Source organism: Corvus moneduloides, chromosome 6 (assembly GCF_009650955.1).
Source record: "Corvus moneduloides isolate bCorMon1 chromosome 6, bCorMon1.pri, whole genome shotgun sequence".
NCBI lineage: Eukaryota > Metazoa > Chordata > Aves > Passeriformes > Corvidae > Corvus > Corvus moneduloides.
Window position 1 is genome coordinate 63,344,373 of NC_045481.1, and position 22,563 is coordinate 63,366,935.

Here is a 22,563-nt window from a genome sequence, read left to right on the forward strand (position 1 = left end):
TCCCATCGCCCTCGGCTCGTATTCCAAACGAGCGTCTTCAGTGTCAGCCTGGCTTCCTTCATGGAAAGGGACGTGTGTTTCACACAGAAAAAAACCCTGTACCTACGCACACGGGTGCTGCTGAGGGGATTTATGGAACAACTTCAGCAAGGCTGGGATTTAGCAGCACTTTTCCAGGTACCAACACACCTCTTCCTGCAAGGACCGAATTTAACAAAAAGCTGATTTTCTCCGCTGGCCCAACACCACCAGCCGTGGGTTTCTGCACGCGTTTTATGGACTGAGACACGCAAAAATACACAACACCACCAGGAGCGGGGCACGACAGCTTCAGCTTTCTGCCAGGATCACTGGGAAGAACATGGATGGAAAGAGCCTCTTCCAAGATTAAGGGAGGGGAGAGAAGGAGGTGGGGTCCATATAAACAATGCTGATAACCGGAGTCAGGCAGGAAAGCTTGCCCGAACACGGTGGGCTCCCAAGGTGCTGGAAAACACCTCCCAGAGCACCCACCAGGCAGGACAGGCTGTCGGGGTCAGCCCTAAGGGTCCTGCTCCTGGAAAGGCGGGGACCAGGACAGGGAAAGGAGGTGCCAGGGCCAAAAGCCAGCCTTGAATCCCCGTTACATTGCCAGGAAACCATTAACGGTAGGGCCACACCGGGAAAACACCGGCAGCCTATTCCAGCACCGGTATCGGCGACAGAAGAGACACGAAAACAAGACAACGCGTAGCAGACAACTCGGATATCCCATTCCTCAGGGCCCCCTCCATACCCCATTCCTTCGGGGACCCCCATGTCCCGTTCCTCAGCCTTTCCATATCCCATTCCTTAGGGCCCCCTCTGGCCCACGCGCAGCCCCGAACGGCGTGGGGGCCATGCCGGGCGTCTCTCACCAGAAGAACGTGTTGGTGCCGTCGTCGTACACCTCGGACTCGGTGCTGCGGCGGGGCCCGGCGCCGTCCCGCTCGGCCCCGGGGGCGCCGCCGTTGGGCTGCGCGGGGGGCGGCGGCGGCGGCGGCGGCGGCTGCTCCTCCAGCGCGGCCTTGCCCACGTTCCCGCCGTGCGCCCGCCGCTCGCCGCGCCTCATGGCGGCGGGGGGGGCACCGGCGGCGGGGACGCACCGGGGGTGGGGTGGGGAGGGGACACCCCGGGGGCCGGCGGGGCCGCGGGGCGGGAGGCGTGAGGCGGAGCGCGCGCGACCCCGCGTCGGCGCGTGCGCGGGGCGGCCGCTCCCGGGGAGGGCGGGGCCGGGCGGGGCGGCCCCCACCGTTGCCGTGGCAACCGCGCGGCCGCCTCCTCCTCCCGTCCATCCCGGCCGCGTGACCGCCAGGCGGCGCCCTCCGCCGCCGCCGCCCCTCAGGGGAGAGCCCCGAGCCCCTCAGGGCGCGACCGAAGAGCGCCAATTAAACAAAATGTCTTCGTTCTGCGCACTCGCTCCGGAACTGTGCGGGGAAAAGCGTCCTTTGCCGGGCTGCCGTGCTGCTCTCGAGTACTCCCCACCTTGGGGATTCCAGTTAGTCCCGTCCCTGACGCCGTGGCTGTCCCGATCCCCGCGTCTTTGTGCGATGAGACGTTAAATGCCTGTTACGTATCTGCGTTTTGCTGGCAAAATAAAAGTGTGTTTTGCTTGGCAAAGGTTTTTGTTCCCACCCGGAGGGTCTGGCCAGGGCTGGGGGTGCCTGCAGGGTGCCCCTGTGCCCTCGGAGTTGAAGAATTCCGGAATTCCTCGACCCTTCCCAAGTTACCTTGGTCAGGCTCCTCGTCCGGAATGTGCCATGCTGATCCTGGATAGCAGGCAGGGAGCTCCGGCTTTCTGGAAAGATCCGGGCATGGCAGCAGGCACCAGGGATGCTGCATGGAGGAAAGGGAAAGTCCTGCAGGAGCAGAGAAACGAAACGAGGAAAGAAATTAGAGGAAACATTTACAGGACTGCAAATAATCAAGATGGTCCCTTCCCACCCAAGCTATTCCATGGTTCTATGAAACACTGAAAGGGAGCAGGGTTAGATGGGACACTGGGAAGAAATCCCAGGAAATGCTGAGGCCCTGGCACAGGGCGCCCAGAGCAGCTGTGGCTGCCCCTGGATCCCTGGCAGTGCCCAAGGCCAGGCTGGACATTGGGGCTGGGAGCAGCCTGGGACAGTGGAAGGTGTCCCTGCCCATGGCAGGGGGTGGCACTGGACGGGCTTTAATGTCCCTTCCAACCCCAACCATTCCAGGACTCTCGGATTCTGCGGAATAACGGAGCTGGCCACAGGAGGGCAGCAGCGGGCTGGGCGAGCAGCGGCCGAAACACGGTTCTGGGACAGATAAAGGACATTTCTGGCTGCTGCACAATCCCCGGCCTCCCCCGAGCCCGAAACGCTCCCTCCCGCACATCCCACGATGCTTTATGAGAGCTAAGGGCGCTCGTCTTGTTCCAAGAGACCACAGAATGTCTCTAGTTGGAAGGGATCCATAAGGATCAGCCAGTCCAACTCCTGCCCTGCACACACACCCCAACAATCCCATCCTGTGCCTGAGAGTGTTGTCCAAACGCCCCTGGAGCTCCGGCAGCCGTGGGGCCGTGACCATTCCCTGGGGAGCCTGCTCGGTGCCTGACCACCCTCTGGGAGAAAGAACCTTCTCCTACAACCCAGTGTAAGCCTTCCCTGCTTGGAATGAGCACCCAGGAGTTTAATTACAAGCAGGGCTTCACCCCAAACCACATCCTCTGCTCTAACGTATTGACTGTAGCTCCAAGGTTAGCAATGGATCCAGACAGACCAGGATTTGGGTGAAAACACCCCAATCTTTACAAGAGAACACAGACATCTGCTGCCATTTTAGCACCATCCTGAATCAGTGCCTTTGCACCCTCAGAAGAGGAGCTCGCTGTCCAAAAGCAGGAGGTGGACAGGCAGCCTCTATCCAGCCACAGTGGTTTCACACACAAAACCCTTCAGCAGTCTCCTCGGGTGGGAATTACCATCTCCACATCCAGCCAGGACTAACAGGTCACAGAGTGCTCCTGCAGCTTCCCTGCCAACACTCAGTGCAGGTCAAACCCCTGCCCAAGGTGGCTGGAGCCCAGTGGGTTCGGGTTTGTGACCAACCCAGCAGCCACGGAACTGATCATATCCTAAATAATTCCCTCTGCTCACACAGGGTTCGTGTGGCCACAATACCTTGGCACAGGTACGAGCCAGAGCTCCACAACACCTCCACAACAGCCTGGCAGGTGCAACATCTCCCTCCCCAATTTCAGCTTTTCCTGCTGCTGTCCTCAGCCCCAGTCACCCGAGAGCAACAAATGCAGGAAGGGAGGGAAGCACTGGAAGAGGGTCAGCATCGACCTGCTCGCCTGCCTTGCTGCAAAAGCAGCTAAATCCTGCCCAGGCAAAACCAAATTCCTCCTAAACAGGAACAGCAGCAGCACAGTCTCCTCCGAGTGCCACGAGAGATGCTGCAGGGGCTGGATATACCTCGGACAAAGCCAACCTGCAGGCACAGACTCACCTTCCCCGCTGGCTGGTGACACCCATGGGCTTTCGGGACTGCTGCTGGGTGCACGAACTCCTGGGCTGTCCAGAGAGCCGAGTCTTTCTCAGGAGGGAGAAGCAGGAGCGTGGGAGGAGTGCCACGGGCTGTTCCTCCCACAGGTAACCCCGTTTCCCTGGAACACGGCGGCGCTCCCGTTGCAAAGGCCTTTGCTCTGCTGTCGGGTGGAAAGCCCTGCCTGGCAGGGCTTCACTCTCTCTGGGTAAACACCACACGCTCCCAGAGATAAAGCCCGTTCTCCGCTCCCAGCCCGTGGATCACCCCTGGAAGGCTGAAGGTCTGCCCACACCTTGGTTTCACACACAGCAGGACATTGGGAAGACAACTCTTTTTTTCCCCCTGATAATCCCCAGGTCTGGTTTGGCACCTGTTCAAGGCACAAAGCCGCAGGGTGATGGTAGCTTAACTGAGATCACCACTCTGAAAATGCTGGCTGCCTTTCCTAGCAGGATACAGCTGGATTACCACCCCCAGGACCTAGTTTATTTTACAGCAGCCCACAGGAATGCTGTTGGAGGGCACAAGGGAATCCAGAGCAGTTGTTCACCATCCTGTTATTCCCAGGAAATGCTCTTCTTATTTGTAAATGAAAGCAACAAGCCCCCCAGAAAACAGGTGTAAGGCAAGATGTGGCTTACACATAACCCTTTCACTCAGTTTTTAGAGTAACAGTTCTTCCCTGTTCCAAAAGTCCAGATTGGAGATGATTCTTTCCCCCTGCTCCACTCAGGTGAGATGCCACCTGAAGTCCTGCACCCAGCTCCGGGGTCCCCAGCACAGGAAGGACAGCGGCCTGTTGGAGAGAGGCCACAGGAGGGACACCAAGCTGATCAGGGGAACGCAGCAGCTCTGCCATGAGGAAAGGCTGAGAGGATTGGGATTGTTCAGCCTGGAGAAGAGAAAGCTTCGGGGTAACCTGACTGCCCCTTCCAGTACCTGAAGGGAGCCTGCAAGAAAGCTGGAGAGGGGCTTTGGACAAGGGCCTGGAGTGACAGGATAAGGAGGAATGGCTTCCCACTGCCAGAGAGCAGGGTTAGATGGGATATTGGGAAGAAGTTCTTCCCTGTGAGGGTGGTGAGGCCCTGGCACAGGGTGCCCAGAGAAGCTGCGGAAGTGTTCAAGGTCAGGTTGATAGCACTATTACACATGGGGGGGTAAAAGCACACGGCTCCCACAGCTGTTTTACCAACCAGTGAGGCATCAAGAGGAGATTTCTAGAGCTTTCCAGAGCTTCTGCTAATAGCTCCTTTTGGCCAGTTTATGGCACCTCTTGGGGACGTCACAGGGTACAGCACACGGCCCTGGCACTGTGAGGGGCAGAGGGGGAAGCAGAGCCCCGGGGCTGACAGGAGGAACTCGGCACTGTTACCTGCGCTGGGCGGTTCTGGGCTTGCCACTCCTCTGGGCGAGGGTGAAGGGCAGCTCCTTTGCCTCCTCCCGATATCTGCCCACTGCCAGGCAGAGGCAGCTCCCTCCCAAGGCAGGCACGAGTCCCACACGGAAGTCACGGCACCACCCGGTTCACATGAGACCTCTGAGACCTCGGTCGAAGGAGGTGGGGAAGGAAACCACAGAGTGAGAGAGCCCAGGAGCCTCCAGCCAGTCCTGCCCGCCAGCCCGCTCCTTAGGGATCTGCCCCGAGGGGCTCCAGGAGAGAGGGGCACCGAGGAAGGCTCTCCGCTTCACCATGCAGGTAGGAACAGAAACTGCCCCGATATTCCCAGGATGCTGCTTTTCAGCACCTCTGAGCACCTCTGGCTTGGAAACACGGGATACACTAACCTCCAATCTCTACCACTCCTCGGCTTTTGGCCTTTAAGGTACAAAATTCCTACCACAGGTGTGTGACAGGGAAAGCAGGATGTGCTGCTGGTCCCATGCACCATCCCAAGGTGTAGTGGGGTCACACTGGCCCCACATGTTGGTCCCAGAGTTCAGAGGTGCCAGCGCACGGATCAGAGAAAGATGGTATGGATGGAGCTTATGTAAAACTAGGAACAAGCACTGCAGAGATGACAGCCCCAGGTGTTCCAGGAGCACCTGGCATACAGCAAGGGCAGAGGAGGAGCTGTGATCTTTTTCTTCTCTACCTTGGAAGAAAAGATGTGGGTTTTTCTCCTGGAAAAAGCCAGGCAAACTCTCCAAGGTCAGGGCAGGTAGTAAAGGTACAGGTCTGCCTGTCCAAGCAAAGGCTGTCCCACTTCTCAGGAAGCCATGGGCTAAGCTGGAAGTGCTCCAAGGGAAGCTGTGTAAGAATCATCCTGGAGATAAGAGCAATTTGATCATCTCAGTGTGGGTGATGGGAACCACCCAATCCCACACCAATCCATGAGTGGAAAGGAAAACAAGGATGCCGGATCCTATCCAGGTCCTTATCCTGAGTTACTCACACGGGTGACTCCGCACCCAGCCCAAGGGTGCCCGTGGCCATTTCCCAGGAGGAACGCTCAGGGCAGCGGGTCACCTGGCCAGGGGACAAGGACCAGTGACACACTCAGACGCACAGAAACCCACTTGAACACGGACATTCCTGCTTCCCATTGTGCCGGTCACTTCTACACCTTTGCACCGCGGCACCTCCACATCCTGTTCCAGCCACAGGGCAGGGAGGAGTGAAACTGAAACTATCCTTCCTGAGAGCAGGGATGGAGTCCAGGGTTCTTACTACCACTGCAGAGCCCAGACGGCCCTACCTGCACCTGATCTCACTGCCCTGCGAGGCCAGAGCACAGCAGCCACCATCAGACAGCGTCCCTAATTCCCAGGAAAAAACAGTTAGGTGTGAGAGTAACAGTGATCTGAAGTCCCTGCCCTCTGCGGCTACCCCTGCCCAGACATCCCTGCCTTCCCATCAGGACCTGCAGTGGCAGGACAAGGGGGAATGGCTTCAAACTGCCAGACAGCAGGGTTAGATGGGATATTGGGAAGAAATCCTTCCCTGTGAGGGTGGGCAGGCCCTGGCACAGGGTGCCCAGAGCAGCTGTGGCTGCCCCTGGATCCCTGGCAGTGTCCAAGGCCAGGCTGGACAGGGAGGCTTGGAGCAGCCTGGGCCAGTGGAAGGTGTCCGGGCCCATGGCAGAAGGTGGAACTGGACAGGCTTTAAGGTCCCTTCCACCCAAGCCACTCTGGGATTCTGGGATTCTATACACACTCCATATGGCCTCAAAAGCAAGCTGGGCACCCGCATGGCAGCCTGAGCCCCAGCAGCTGCTGGGATGAATCCAACACCCCATTTGTGAGCCCACCTTGGTAACCACTTCCCAAGGAAGTGGACATGCTGGCTTAGACTCCCAAGCAGGACTGTGCCTGCAGGCATTGGAGTTGGGAGCCACCTGGGAACAGAAGGTGTGATGCCAGCAGATCCCTTCACCTCATCTTAAGCTCTACTGGGGTCAGCAGCAGCAGGAACAGTGTGCCAAGGTGGCATTAGGAACACCCAAAAACATCCCCGTACCCAAAGGATGGCTTCCCCTCCCCATCCCCATGATCGCAGGCAGCACTGGCAGGGAATTGCTGCAGGATGAGGCTGGTGCACATGGAGGCTGAGAGAAACCAGCCAGGCAGGAATGAGCCAACATGACAGCAGAGAGTGTGCCAAGCCAGATCTGTGCCAGCATCAGAGCACTCACTGGCAGTGGGTAGATCCCAGAGAGGCTCCCACTCCCTCCCCTGTGCCCAGAGAGGGGCTCAGACTGGGATACAGGGAACTGCTGCACCCAATCCTGCGCCCCAGACCTGGTTAGAGCAGACGACACCACCAGTACCCTCCCTCTGCCTCTTGCCATAAATTGGATACCTTTTATCCAAGAGAAGTTCTGACTCTTGTTACATTAGCACCTCTGGGGGAGAGCACCCCTCTCCTCCAGCCTTTCCGCTTCTCCTTCTTGTCACTCAGTCTCCTCATGGCTCTTGTGCTTCCAGCCCTTTCCTCACCCCGGCCTCTCTGTTCCCATGGCCTCATTCTCCAGTGAAAACTCGGGATCCAGATCTTACATCAGGGCACAGTTGCAGCACCACAGCTCTGCTGCGAAGATTACAGCTGGAGGAACTCGTCTGGCTGGCCGCTCTTTCAGGTCACAGTGTCTCTGGTGACACTGAGTGACAATATTCCCATCCCGGGCAGCTCCCTCCCACTGCTGCACTGCGTCACCCTCCTGGGGAACAGCGGCGTAACTGTTTGTGGGGACACACCACGAGTCACACCGAGTTGTGGGAAGATCCCCCACAGGGGCAGCTGATGGCTTAAGCTGAAGGAGAGCAGGGTTTGATGGGATATTGGGAAGAAATCCTTCCCTGTGGGGGTGCTGAGGGCCTGGCACAGGGTGCACAGGGAAGCTGCGGCTGCCACATCCCTGGAAGTGTCCAAGACCAGGTTGGAGCAACCTGGGATAGTGGCAGGTGTCCCTGCCCATGGCAGGGGATGGGACTGGATGGGCTTGGAGGTCCTTTCCAACACAAACCATTCCACGATACCTGCTTTGTGCTCCCCCAGAGCTGCACCCTTGGATGTCTGAGTGTAATTACCTGTAACCAGGAAGGTGGGAGCTGCACAGCCGTTCTTTCCAGAGCCACTGACACACAGGAGGGAAACAGGGAAAATCCAGAGTTCAAGCAGTGTTTGGACAACACTCTTAGGCACATGGATGCTTGGGGTGGTCCTGTGCAGGGCCAGGAGCTGGATTCAATTATCCTTGAGAGTCCCTTCCAACCTGGGATATTCTATGGTTCTACAATCAGCAGCTCATCCTCCCCTCTCTGTCCCATGGCTGCAGTCTGAGGCATCCAACCTGTTTTCCAAGGGCTCTTTTCACCTGCTTTCCTGCAGGGTTGTGCCAGCCTCCAAGTGTCCGTGCTTCACTCTCCCTTCACCGGAATTTAAAACTACCTTCCTCACCCTCCCCAAAAAGCCAACAGTGCCCTATCTGATAGGAACAACTGGCAAATGGAAAAGGCCGATTAAAGCCTGTAAAATCCACTGTAGCATGGAGAGAGAGAGGGTGAAGGGTGAACACTTCCCCGCCACAAACATCAGGGCATCGGGTGAAAGAGCTGAGGGAGGGTTTTCCTCCTGGTCCAGATCCCTCACAGCCCCAGGGTGCTGTTGGGCATGATGAGTTCTGGGGAGGCTGCACACCCTCCCAGGGCAGCAGTCCCTGCAGCATCCCTAAACACAAATCCCTGGCTGGCTCGGGAAGACCCCAGACTGGTGACCAGGAGCATGTGGGAGAAGGTTTCACACAAACCGCGTCTTACCTTCCTCCCTGGGCGTCCCTTCAAGGCTGCTGGAAGAGAAAAACACGGGATCTCCCAGGGAGCCTGCTGAAGCCATCCCTTCACTGGTTTTCTTTTCAGCAGGATGGAATTCTGCTGACTCCCTTCAGGGAATCTCCTGTTGAGGACATGGAGCCCTTGGCCTTCCCGGTAAGCTTTGCTCCTTCTGCACCCACAGCGAGTCCAGCCCAGCTCAGAGAGGGGACAAATCCCAATTTCCCCTGCTCATTCCCAGTTCCCCTCTACACAGCCACAATGAGGGTCCAAACCTCTGAGAGGCTGGAGCTGGGAAGGAGAGCTCTCAGCTTTCCATCCCTAATAATTCCCTGCTGGTTTTGTGGGCAGAATGAAGAGAAGTGGGATTTTGTCCTGGTGAGCGACATCCACGAAGTGGACAGCAAGAAGGAGATCAAGAGGAGGAAGTTCCTGGATGAGCTGAGCAAGAAAGGCTTCACCATCAAGGTGAGGGGCTGTGGGAGGAAAAGGCAGCAGATACTTGGCCTGGCTTGGGCTCCTGCATCCCAGGAAATGGGAGAGGCCTGAACCATTGAGCTGTTCACCATGTCAGAGCTGGAAAATAACCCACTTGCTCAACCAGCAGAGAGAGACCCCAGCCCCAGGACTCACACAGCCCCCCGCCCTTCCAGCTCTGGCCCTACCCTGCCCCTCTGGCCCTGTTTTAACAGCCCTTCTCTTCCCCTCACCAGAAAATTGAGGACACAAAGCTCTTTTATGGAGTCCGTGCCCCGAAGGACATCTTCCAGAAATACCAGCGTCTCCGCAGGAAGGCTGACAGCAGGCAGCCAACCTCCAGTGACCACGAGGATGTCGAAGATACTGCCAGGTGGGTGCTGAGCTGATTTCCAGCACCCTGCACTCACTGTTCTCCACACCAGCATCCATTTTCCAGCTCGGTTCACAGCTGTGCCAGGCTTTTCATTTTCCACAGAACCTTCCTGCACCTTCCACATCCAAAGCTGATGGCTTCTGACTGCCCACATTTCTCCCTCCCTTGCTTCCCTGGGTTTTAGTGCACACCTTCTCCCTTCTCTGCCCTGTTTTCCTGAGCCACACAACACAAGTCCCTATCCCACAGCAGCCTCTAAACAGTTTCTCCTTGTTCAGGATACGGATCGTGAACTTCATTGTGCGCAACACCGTGACGCCTGACTTTGGTAAGGGAACGGGGATCACAGGGGTGATGCTCAGCCTGGATCTGCAGGAAGAATCCTGCCACGTGGTGGGCACTGGCATCTCAACTGCCTTGCCATCCTAGGGAGAATATAAAAGGGGTGCTCAGACAAGACAATTTACTGCTGCATCCAGAGGCTGGGAGATGTGCACTGCAGGAACCAGCAGTTCCTCTGCTCTGTCTCCCCAAATCCCTAAGCCTAACCCTCTTCCCCTTCTGCTCTGCTCCCAGAGAAGCTGCACGACCTGATGAACAAGAAGGTGTTTGAGGCAGCCTTTCCCCTGCACGAGGTGAGGCTGAGCACACAGCGCCTGGGAGGAAAATCCAGGAGAGATGGAGGAGCAGGACAGGGTGGGGGGGACCTGTGGGTGACTGGGGCTGCACCAAGAGCTCGCTGGGTGAAGGGCATGGCAAAGCTCCCGGCAGCTGCCTTGGAGCTGGGCAGGGCATTAAGGGTGCTCTGATATTCCTGCATCCAACCAACTTCTCTGCTCTCCAGAAAGAAGAGATAAAGAGAATACTAAATGAGAAGTGGGCTCGCTGGGGAGTTTTATTTAAGGAACAGTCAATTGAGGCGATCAGGTAATACAGGCACGAGAGGCAGATCTTTCTAACCAAGAGGTCCCATGTGAAACCCAGAGGGCTCAGTGCCCTTTGCCAGGCTCCTGCATTGTCTAAAAAATCATTAGTTTGAACCTGGCTCTTCTCACAAGCACTGGGCTGCCCCTGCAGCTTCCAAAGCTCTTAGCCTGAGGGTTATCCCTGTGGCTCCAAGCTCCATCTGCTGATCCTGTAAAACAATCCCCGTGTCTGTGCGGACTTAAATGAACCCATTTGGTTTTCAGCCACGTTCAGAAGGCAGGAGAGGTGGGAACGGAGCATCAGTGCTGCACACCCAGCCCGGGGCTGAACTCGGGGCAGTAAAGGCAACATGGGGCTCCTACAACCACACGAAATCCCAGGAAGGATCACGGCTCTTGTTTTTGAAAACTAACTCCATGGGCAGGGGCGGGAGGGCAGAAAGAACATGTTATTTATAAACCTGCCAGGGGGCTCTGGTAGAGAGGCGAGATCTTAAAACAGAGGCGCATCTCTGACAGCTGGCACAAAGTTAATTCCTCTGGGATACAGGGCTCCCCGTTCCTCAGTCAGTAGGTCATTTCTTATCCGTGACTCCTACCTGCTCCCCACACCATAGAAACTCAGATACTGCCACCATGGGCATTTTCTAGTGACTCCCAAAATCTAATCTCCTCTCTGGCCACACCTCATCTTCCCTCCTAGGTGCTATTTTGGAGAGAAGGTGGCCCTGTACTTCGCCTGGCTGGGCTGGTACACCTACCTGCTGCTTTTCGCTGCCCTGGCTGGGCTGGTGACCTTCATGGCTGGGACTACAGTTTTCAGTTCCAGCCGGGTGAGGTAAGGCCCTTGGGAATGCCAAATGCACATCCCGGTCATCTCTGCAGGTGGCTCTGAGCCACCCTTGTCCCCCTTGGCTTCCCTCCTCCTTTCTCTCCAGCAAGGAGATCTGTGACGCCAACACCACCATCATGTGCCCGCTCTGCGACCAGAATTGCTCCTTCTGGGTCCTCTCTGACACGTGCACCTATGCCAAGGTAGGGAACCCCCTTCCCAAGGCAGGCTCAGGGTAAAGGATGGGGAAACACTCCCAGCTCATGCTGCTCCCACATCGCTAAAACAAACCCTCACCCTGGATCACAGCCTCCATCGACATCATGGAATATTTTACCAGCAACAAGCCCCAGTGTCCATCACCTTCCTGCGTTTTGCCCTCCTGCAGCACCTTTACCTGTCTCCGGGGACATGAGCACGGCAAGATCCCGAGGTGCCACAGCGCCTGCACCTCAGTGCCCCATCACACTCTTCCTTCATCTCTTCCAGGTCACTCACATGATTGACAATGAGGCCACAGTGGCGTTTGCCATGTTCATGGCCCTCTGGGGTAGGTGTCCATGTCTGGGTGCCCAGCACACGTGGCTTGGAGAGGGAGCAGAAGGTGGAAAACAGGACACCAACATAGCTTCACCCTTTGGGGGGGGGTTATACCTCCTCTGCTTCCAGGGCCTTCAGCTCCCCTTCCAGACACAGCAAGAGACAAAACCATTGTGGTGCTATCCTCCAGCTCCCCAAATATTCCTTACCTGAAGCTTGTCCTACCTGAAGCTTCCTCTCAGCACAGCCTCCCCCAGCGTACCCAGCAGTTTTCTAGCAGCTGCCCATAAATGGCCACTGCCACAGGAAGGAGGGACCTTCAGACTCCTCCTCCACCTTCCCAAATCACTGCACGGCCTCTTATTTGCTGTGGGATGATGGGATCCCATCACTGCCTTAGCTACACACCTGGCTTTTCCACAGCCCTTTCCTTGACCAGCCACCTCAGGATTGGGCTGGGTGTCCCACCCGTGAAGCCACGGCACGGTCCTGGGTGTGTCCGTGGGCTGGGTCACACGGGGATGCACTCAGGAAGGTCGATCCAATAAACAGAAGGGGTGGCTGGAATTGGAGTTGGAGTGGCGTGGCCTTGCCAGGGTGCAGCACAGGACACCCATTCCACCTGAAAAGTGACTTATCCCAAATTCCCTGCAGACACTAGAACAGGCCTGGCTGCCAGTGAAAGCTCACCTGCACTATCCCCATTCCCTCACTGCTGCCCATCCAGGGCCCTTCCAGGTCACCAAGGTGCAGAGGGGACTGCCTGTCCTTCATGGCCCAAGGGCAGTCCAGGCTGGTTCACCATCAGGTTGGATGTGATGTGACTCTCTGGGAGACAGAGGAGTGGCTTTCAGAGCCATCCCTAAGTGTCACTGCACTTTCTCCTTCCCAATCCAGCCACTGTATTCCTGGAGCTGTGGAAGAGGAAGAGAGCCACTGTGGTCACCAAATGGAAGCTGCACGAGTGGGATGAGGATGAGGTGAGGACATCATCTTTCCTGCTCGGTGCTTCCCTTTTCAGGGCAGGAGTCACCTGCACCTAGAAAAGACACATCAGAGGGATCCCCTGCCCAGACTGAACTCAATCAGGCTGGGCCATGCTGTTGTGGGTTGGGTGCTCACCCCTGTCCTTCTTCAGCACTGCTCATCCCATATGTCCACTGACACAAGGGGCACAAAGCACTGCTGGGTCCTTTCTCTCCCATTCTTAACTTTAATTTTTTTTTTTTTTTATTAAGGAGGAGCTGGCTCTGCAGCTGATCAACAACTTGCAGCACAAACCCCGGTGGTACCAGCACTCCTACTTCCGCAGCACCGTCATCCTCATCTTGGCTCTGCTGCTGGTACGTGCCAGGCGACCACGGGAATGTTTGGTTTAAGGGCAAAGGCACAGACCAGGTTTTTAGGGCAGTTCCATGCCCATCACGAGGATCCCGAGGCTTCCTCGTGCTCGCACCTCACTGTGCTGAGGGCAGGAACCCCCACCCTTTAGGGACATGGGCTGAAGGCTCTGCTCTTGCAGTGAGGATCAAGGCAAGGACACGGAGGGCAGGAAGAGGCAAATCCCAATGCGCTTGTCCCCACAGTGGGTCAATGGAGACTGGTTCAGGTGGAGACACAGAATCCTGGAATCATAGAATGTTAAGGCTTGGAAGGGACCTTATCTAGTCCCAACCCCTGTGCCGTGGGCAGGGACACCTCCCACTACCCCAGGTTGCTCAAGCTTTGTCCCACCTGGTCTTGAGCACTGCCAGGGTCAGGGCATCTGCAACATCCCTGGGCAGCCTGTTCCAGTATCTCCCCACCCTCACAGGGAAGAATTTCTTCCTAACATCCAGCCTAAATTTCCCCTCTTTCAGTTTGTACCCGTTACTCCTTGTCTTATCACTACACCCACCTCACGAACCTGTCGGCCTCCACCGAAGGGCGCTGGTTTGCCTTTGAAGCCACGTCCAGAGCCCTGCTGAGGGGACCATCAGGTGGGATGGAACACGTGGCCTCCGTGGCTCCTGACCCCGCCTCTCCCTCTCCACAGATCATGGTGCTGATCGGCATCGCCCACATGCTCGTCATCTACCGGGCGGTGGCCACGGCACTGTTCATGCAGAGCGAAGTGAACCTGCTGAGCAAGCACGCCGACACCATGGCTGTGATGACGGGGGCCGTGCTGCACTACATCACCATCATCATCATGACCAAGGTGAGGAGCCACATGGGGTGCCTGGCAGGATTTCTCCACGGCCAGCCCTCCCTGCTCATTGTGTCCCTCTGTCCTGCAGGTCAACCGGTGTGTGGCCCTCTTCCTCTGTGGCCTGGGTAAGGGAAATGGGGCGTGTGCCACCTGCGGTGCCCTTTTGTCCCTGAGCACAGCCAGCCTCCCATCCCCTTCACTCCCTTCACCAGCACAAGGCAGCTCCCAGGCAGCTCCAGCCCGGGAGGCCAGCAGCCCCCCAGCACACACTCACCTGTGGCCCACATGCTGTCCCACAGCCAGCTTTGCAGGGACAGTCAACCTACAGGGCTGAGACCTGGCATGAGCAGGAAGCCACCCCAGCTCCAGGAGAGGTCACAACCTGGATTTCCTCCCAGTCCTAAGGCCTCTTCTCCCTCCCAGAGCTCATGGCTCTGAGGGACCTGGACTGACCTCCATCAGAGGGCTCAGGTGGAGGGCAGAGAAGGCTTCACAAGGGGCAGACACCCTTCAGATCTTCAGAGCTGCGGTGGCACCCATGGGGGCACAGGGCAAGGTCCCACTGCTCTGTGACCAAGCCCCTGGGCATTGCTCCCTTTCCTAGAGAAACCACGGACCTTGTCCCAGCAGGAGAACAGCTTCGCCGTGAAGATCTTCATCTTCCAGTTCTTCACAAACTTCTCCTCGCTCATCTACATCGCCTTCTTCCTGGGACGGTGAGTGGAGAACACAGGGCAGCCAGGGTTTGGGATGGATGTTGCCCAGGGTGTAGGAACACCCCAGCCCCTCTACCCTCCCCACCAGGCACAGAGGCCCCATTTGGGACTCAGGAGGGCCATGACCCCATGGATATCACTGTTGCTCCCTTGCTCAGGATCAATGGCCACCCAGGGCACTATGTGCGCATTGCTGGCCGCTGGAGGCTGGAGGAGGTGAGGCACCCACTCTCTGACCCCCCAAACAACTCCTCCTCTTCCTTTCCCTACCGCCCAGGGAGCCTCTGGGAAGCTCAGCTTTCTCCCATAGCACCTGCCAAAGGGTCCCTCGGGCCCACCCACCCTTGTTGTCCCCTCCAGTGCCACCCCAGCGGCTGCATCACTGACCTCTTCATCCAGATGGCCATCATCATGCTGCTCAAGCAGACCATCAGCAACATCATGGAGTATCTCATCCCGTAAGCTTCCCACACTGACACTTTTCAGAGAGGAACCCTGGTCGTTTTCCTTTTTCCCTTCCTCCAGGGATGTGCCGGCAGCAGCCCAGCCCTGCTGTCCTCTTCAGGCAGCCACACAAATCCATCTCTCCCACTGCAGCTTGATATCCCACCAGCTACGGAAGAAGCGCAAGCGCCCCAAGAAGAGAAGCATGATGTTAGGAGAGGAGGAGGAGGCAGAGGACCCTTGCAAAAGGAAGTGGCTGAACAACTACGAACTCAATGACGTCTACATCTTCAGCTTGTTCGACGAGTACTTGGAGATGGGTACGTGGGGCAGGGGGCAGATCCACGTGCACTCCTTGGCTGGGGAGTGACAGATGCTAGGGAGGCCGTACGCAGGCAAGGGAGAGCTCTGAGCCACAGCCCCACACCCCGTCCCCCTCTGAGAGCCCTGGGATGCCAAGATCATTCCCAAAACAGAGAGCAGGCAACTGTGCTGGCCTCGGGCCCTGCCTCGGACCTTCCTCTCCTTCCAGGGCCACAGCTGTAACCCCAGGGTGTGCCTGTGCCTGGCTGGCTCAATTATCCCCACAGATCCCACTCTCTGACAGCCCTGTGAGAGCTGGGCGTCCCCAAGACATGGCTGTCTCCCCCTTCCACCCCTGCAAACCCCCTGACCCAAGCCACAAAGCAGGACAAACCCAGTGCTTCACACCAGCACCTGGTGTGTCCCCCTCCACAGTGATCCAGTACAGCTTCACCACCATCTTCGTGGCAGCCTTTCCCCTGGCCCCGCTGCTGGCCCTCATCAACAACATCATCGAGATCCACATGGACGCCATCAAGATGACGCGGCTGCACCGGCGCATGGTGCCCAGGAAGGCCAAGGACATCGGTGAGGGGGTCCTGCCAGCTGAGCCCCTGAGCACCCCATGGCCATGGGACAGCACAGGGAGAGCTGTGGGTCGGGCAAGGAGAAGCTGCTTCAGACCCTGCCAGAGGCTGAGGGGCAGCTCGGAGGCCCCTTCCTTGACCTAACCATGCCAAAGCTGTCCCTGAGCTGGAATAGTGGCAGTGAGCTGGCAGAGGGACCTCACCGGCTGCTCCTCTCCCGCAGGGATCTGGCTGCAGATCCTAGAGGCCATCGGCACCCTGGCTGTCATCGGAAACGGGCTGGTGATCGCCATCACCTCTGACTTCATCCCTGTGCAGGTCTACAAGTACATGTACAGCCCCTGCACGAGGGAGAACCACACCAGCATGGAGTGAGTTCAGTTCCGGGACAGTCCCTGCCCACAGCATCCCCACGGCCCTGTCCCCACAGCTGTGTCACCACCTGCCTCGGTGCCACCACCGCAGGAGCATGAGGCAGCTGAGCTGTGCCCCAAAGTGAGGTGGGGGGGAAAGGGGAGCAGGGGAACATTCCCACACGGCATCACCTTCAGCCTCCCACTCACATCATCCCTGTGGTGGGTGAACTGATTGGGAAGGGCAGCGTGTGACACTGGAGAGCTGCAGGATTCCCAGGATGCAGGCACATGCTCTCTCCTGCCCTCTCCCTGTTCCTCCGAGCCTTGGCTGCCTGACCAAGTTCACTCAAACTGGACAGAAGCCTCCGAGCCCTCCATTTTCACCAGTCTTCGTGAAAGTGGGTAGTGAGAGCCCCAGGTGGGTTCTGCTTCCCCAAGACAGGAGGGTACAATCCATGCTCAGCCCGGTCCTTCCCCACAGCTGCTCCACCGGCTACATCAACAACAGCCTCTCTGTATTCCGCATCCAGGACTTCGAGCCCCACACCAGGGTGCTGCCGGAATTTAAGGGGCACCAGATCAAGGAGTGCAGGTAAGAGCAGCCCCCTGGCACGCCCCGCCCCTCACCGGGACATCCGGGCTGGAATGGAGGGGCCTGGGCTGGCACCGACAGAGCTGTGCTGCAGGTACCGCGATTACCGGGATGCCAACGACTACACCTACACCGTCCAGTTCTGGCACATCTTCGCAGCCCGGCTCGCCTTCCTCATCGTCTTCGAGGTGAGCACCCGGGGAGCCAGCAGAGGGCTGGGAAAGGAGTTGGATCCGTGCCTTGTGCCCGGGCTGGGAGCCCCTGACTGCCTTTGCTTCCCACAGCACGTGGCTCTGTGCGTGAAGCTGATCGCAGCCTGGTACATCCCCGACGTCCCCCAGAGGGTCAAGAATGACATTCTGAAGGAAAAATACGAAAATCTCTGTAATGAATCAAGGTGGGTGATGCCCTGGAAGGTGCCAGGTTTCAGGATTTGTCTGCTCTGGGGCCCCTTTTCCTTTAGAAAAAGAGAAGCTCCAAGTTAAAACAAGAAGCGATTTTGCCAAGGGAAGGACTTTGCCCATGTTTTCCATCTAAACTTTGCTTAAAGAGAAAGGATTAAGTATCACAGTGGGAAATAGAACCATTGTACCTGCCCCAGTGCTGCTGTCCCACACTGACTAAGCCCTGCTCTGGCAAGGGCTCAGCCTGACCCCCCTCCATGGCCACCCTGTCCCAGCTGCCACCCATAATCCCGATGGGAGCAGACAGCAGGGTTCAGGAAACACCTGTCGTGGTTTGACACTGGCCAAATACCAGGCACCCAGGACAGCCACTCACTCACCCTCCCCTGCCACAGCTAGGCAGAGGAGAGAAAAAATTAACAAAGGGTTCATAGGTTGAGATAAGGACCCGGAGAAAACACTCCAAGGGCAAAACAGGCTCAGCTTAGAAGTACAAAGTGAATTTAACACTAACAAAACCAGAGGAGGAGGATGAGAATTAATAAGCCCTTAAAAACACCTTCTTTCCCCCAGCCCCTCCCACCTTCCCACCAACAGTGAGGGAAAACAGGGCACGGGGGTTTGGTCAGTTCGTCACCTGAGGTTTTCTTCCACTGCTCAGGGAGAGGAGTCCTTCCCCTGCTGCACCGTGGGGTCCCTTCCCACAGGAGACAGTTCTCTGTGAACCTCTCCAGCGTGGGTCCACCCTCACGAGCAGGAGTCCTCCCAAAACTGCTGCAAAGTGAGTCCCTCCCACATGTACACAGTCCTCCCAAAACTGCTGTGGCGTGGGTCACTCTTCCACTGGGTGCAGTCCTCCAAGGCCAGGCTGCTGCAGCCTGGGAGCAGGGCACCCTCTCTCCACCGGCTCTCCCACTGGAGCACAGCCTCCTCCACGGGTGGATCTCTGCATCCCCGTGGATCCCCAGGGGCCGCGGGTGGATCTCTGCATTCCCTGTGGATCCCCAGGGGCCGCGGGTGGATCTCTGCATTCCCCGTGGATCCCCAGGGGCTGTGGGTGGATCTCTGCATTCCCTGTGGATCCCCAGGGGCCGCGGGTGGATCTCTGCATCCCCCGTGGATCTCCAGGGGCCGCGGGTGTATCTCTGCATCCCCCGTGGATCTCCAGGGGCCGCGGGTGGATCTCTGCATCCCCGTGGATCCCCAGAGGCTGTGGGTGGATCTCTGCATCCCCGTGGATCCCCAGAGGCTGTGGGTGGATCTCTGCATTCCCCGTGGATCCCCAGGGGCCGCGGGTGGATCTCTGCATCCCCCGTGGATCCCCAGGGGCTGTGGGTGGATCTCTGCATCCCCCGTGGATCCCCAGGGGCTGTGGGTGGATCTCTGCATCCCCCGTGGATCCCCAGGGGCCGCGGATGGATCTCTGCATCCCCCGTGGATCCCCAGGGGCTGTGGGTGGATCTCTGCATCCCCCGTGGATCCCCAGGGGCTGTGGGTGGATCTCTGCATCCCCGTGGATCCCCAGGGGCCGCGGGTGGATCTCTGCATCCCCCGTGGATCCCCAGGGGCTGTGGGTGGATCTCTGCATCCCCCGTGGATCCCCAGGGGCTGTGGGTGGATCTCTGCATCCCCCGTGGATCCCCAGGGGCCGCGGGTGGATCTCTGCATCCCCCGTGGATCCCCAGGGGCTGTGGGTGGATCTCTGCATCCCCCGTGGATCCCCAGGGGCCGCGGGTGGATCTCTGCATCCCCCGTGGATCCCCAGGGGCTGCGGGTGGATCTCTGCATCCCCGTGGATCCCCAGGGGCCGCGGGTGGATCTCTGCATCCCCCGTGGATCCCCAGGGGCTGTGGGTGGATCTCTGCATCCCCGTGGATCCCCAGGGGCCGCGGGTGGATCTCTGCATCCCCCGTGGATCCCCAGGGGCTGTGGGTGGATCTCTGCATCCCCCGTGGATCCCCATGGGCTGTGGGTGGATCTCTGCATCCCCCGTGGATCCCCAGGGGCTGCGGGTGGATCTCTGCATCCCCGTGGATCCCCAGGGGCCGCGGGTGGATCTCTGCATTCCCCGTGGATCCCCAGGGGCTGCAGGGGCACAGCTGCTCCACCACGGTCTCACCACGGCCTGCAGAGGAATCTCGGCTCTGGCTCCTGGAGCACCTCCTGCCCCTCCTTCTCCACTGCCCTTGGTGTCTCCCTGTTGTTTCCCTCACAGTTCTCACCTCCTTCTCTTCTCTGACTAGCAAAAAAACCCTGTGGCCCTTTTTGTTTTGATTTTCTTCTGAAATCTGTTATCACAGAGGCGTTACCAACCTCTCTCACTGGCCCAGCTTTGGCCAGCAGCATGTCCATCTTCAGAGCCATCAGGGACTGGCTCTGCTGGACATGGTGGAAGCTTCCAGCAGCTACTCGCAGAAGCCACCTCTGTGGCCCCCCTGCTACCAAAAACCAGCCTGTGCCAAACCAACACAACATCACACTGCCACAGCTTTCCATCTCTGCCTTCCTATTGACTGTGGGATTTCCCACAAACAGGGGTTTCCCACAAACAGCCTGTCATTCTTTCTCCATCTATTTTGGGAAAAAGGCCCTGTTCCCACACAGAGTGCTTTTCCACACCTCCCAACTCAGACAGTTCCCTTCCCAGCACCTCTCTCCTCTCCTCTCTCCCCAGCATGATGGAATGCGTCTCTGAGGTGTAGCCACCACTCACCAAGGAGAAGGAGAACACGGACTCGAGCCCCTTTCCCAGCCTGGCAGTGCTGCGGGTGCTGGATGAGCCCCACGACACAGTGCCACATGTCCCATCTGGGACCGAGCTGGACTTGAGCTGGGAAGTGATGACAACACAGTGGCTTCACAGGAGCAGGCTGCTTTGTGACTTGGGAAGGAAGGATGCTGTGGCAGAGCCGGGATGTGCCTCCCCAGCACGGGGAGTGGCTGGGACAGAGCTGTGGCACTGGGGACAAACCCAGGGGCAGCAGCCGGCTGCTGGGCTGCAGGAGATGACCGGGCTCCTTGTCACTCACTTCCTTAAGCACAAGAAACAGCACTTTACCTCATTCCAGGCTCCCTCTCCAGCCCTCTTTTTGCACCTTGGCCTCTTTTTCCACTGCCTTCCGTGACCTCCCCACTCTCGCACCACTGGGGAACCCGAGTCCCTCTTTCAGCACACTCCTCCCCGGCATGACTCCCACGTGGCTGCCGCTCCGCCTGCTGTCCCCATGGACACAGCTCCACCCTGGTGTCTCCATGGACGTTGTTACCTTTTGCTTAGCTCCGGGCTCAGCCGGGTGCTGAGAGTTGTTCCTGGCTCAGCTGCCACCGGCCATCGGTAAATAAACACAACACCCATGTGGACATGCAGACCGTCACCTGCTGCCCGGTATTGCTCCTGCCTTCCTCCTCTGCCATCCCAAATCATCCCCCTTAACCTTTCCTTGTCTTACTGGGGACAATCACAGCAGGTGGGAGCTGGCTGGTGGGACATCAGCCTGGTAAATGTGCCAGGATAATGGAAACACCCGGGGAAAATGGGGAAAACACAGCAAATCCCAAATGATAGGGTTATCCTACCTTTTCCTTTGGAGACACCACTGCTGGCTGCCCCCCCTACTCCAGACAGAACGGGTTTGTCTGTAGCAGGAATGGGGTGACACCCCGGGGCTGGACAGGTGCCACAGCTCAGAGAGGTCTGACAGGGGATCCCAGAGGCAGAACTGGGGGGCAGCCCCCTCCTTTCCCACCGGTAGTGACCCCAACCTGGCCGGACACCAGCCTGACACTGCCCGTGTCCCTGAGGGTCCTGCCACAGACGCTTCCCAAGGTGCCGGTCCTGGAGGCTGTGCCCTGGAGGTGACATACCCGAGTCAGGACTGCAGGGAAAGGCGCAAGGGTTAACTGAGCCCCAAGAGCATGGAAAGCTGCTAATGATCCCGAAGGGAATGGAAAGGAGCTTGCTGAGCCCTCAGGCTGGTCCTGTTGTTGCACCATTGTGACCAAAACGGCCTCTGCTCCTCCATTTAACGAACCTACCACAGGGATAACCCTGACGGACAAGGAAGGTCTCATCAGCTCCTGATTTACTCCCAAGCCTCCCCACACCCCTGCCTTGCCCAGAACCTGGGCTTGTTCCATGCAACCCTTCACCATCCCACAAATCCAATAGATTTACACTGGATTTTGCAGCTGATGCATCACAGTGTCCATGACAAGTGGCCAGCCCTCAAAAAGGGCTGCTCCAACACCTGCTGCCCCAAACACACACAGCCAGTGGCTTTGGGGCCCAGGAGCAGGGGATTCTCCCCAGAGATCCAGCAGGATTCCCTCTGTCCCTTTCCTTCCCACAAGAAGCCAGCAGCACTGCTAGTTTACATCCTAAACAATGAGGAGTCAGTGTCGGGGTGTTTCTCCATGGGAACAGGCCCACAGACCTACCAGTGACCTGTACCTGTTTATGTATATATAGATAGTTATTCAGTATACATCTACATATATTTTTATATTATTAAATATCATATTATATTATTTTATATATATATATATGCATACATACACTGCACCCATGGCCCTCTTCTCCCCTTTTGGGCCTCAAATCACATGCTGGTTGATGCTTTTGCAGCTCAGGCTGGTGTTTGTCCAGAGGCTGCTGGTGCTGCTGTGACCACGTCCGTGCTCAGGGCATGCCAAGGCTCTAATCACCTCCATGGTAATTAGCACAGGGGATACCTGCTGTCCACCAGTGGCCGCGGCAGGATCCGGCTCCCCACGGCCAGCACCAGCCGGAGCAACCACCTCCAGTACCAGCTTCATCTGGCAAAAAGGCTCTGAAGTCACGGAGAGAGGGAAAGGGAGGAGAAGGAAACAAACAGGAGACCCCGTGATGCCCACGGGTACAGCTGATTGCAGGTTTCTTCTTGCCCTGACACCTCCGTGGGCTCTTCCAGCCATGGAAAAACGGGGCTCCTCCTTGGCCCCCAAGCCTTGTGATACCTGCTGGGTGTGCTGTGTC

General features: G+C 57.8%; 2 protein-coding genes across 4 annotated transcripts in view; one reads left to right on the plus strand and one right to left on the minus strand.

Annotated features, from left to right (window-relative positions):
* Nucleotides 1-3,577, minus strand: part of PTDSS2 (phosphatidylserine synthase 2) — a 32,479-nt gene extending 28,902 nt beyond the window's left edge. For 2 of the 3 annotated variants that reach the window (XM_032111860.1, XM_032111859.1), the window contains exon 1: nucleotides 897-1,180. In XM_032111860.1, coding sequence (XP_031967751.1) covers nucleotides 897-1,090 — 194 coding nt within the window. In that variant the 5' untranslated portion in view covers nucleotides 1,091-1,180. Of the gene's footprint in view, nucleotides 1-896; nucleotides 1,181-1,748; nucleotides 1,878-3,501 lie in introns of those variants that run through there. The other variant, XM_032111863.1, reaches the window with a different exon arrangement.
* A 1,423-nt stretch (nucleotides 3,578-5,000) lies between these two features.
* ANO9 (anoctamin 9) lies at nucleotides 5,001-20,926 on the plus strand. Its single transcript, XM_032111816.1, has 24 exons — nucleotides 5,001-5,236; nucleotides 8,896-8,964; nucleotides 9,160-9,276; nucleotides 9,522-9,658; nucleotides 9,940-9,989; nucleotides 10,238-10,296; nucleotides 10,506-10,588; nucleotides 11,291-11,425; nucleotides 11,526-11,622; nucleotides 11,909-11,969; nucleotides 12,857-12,939; nucleotides 13,198-13,302; nucleotides 13,995-14,159; nucleotides 14,239-14,275; nucleotides 14,755-14,866; nucleotides 15,025-15,082; nucleotides 15,227-15,324; nucleotides 15,464-15,630; nucleotides 16,049-16,201; nucleotides 16,424-16,571; nucleotides 17,038-17,148; nucleotides 17,243-17,336; nucleotides 17,433-17,545; nucleotides 20,227-20,926. Exons 1-24 carry the CDS (start codon nucleotides 5,231-5,233, stop codon nucleotides 20,252-20,254), a joined length of 2,286 nt encoding a protein of 761 aa, XP_031967707.1. The 5' UTR covers nucleotides 5,001-5,230; the 3' UTR covers nucleotides 20,255-20,926.
* The last annotated feature ends 1,637 nt before the right edge of the window (nucleotides 20,927-22,563 follow it).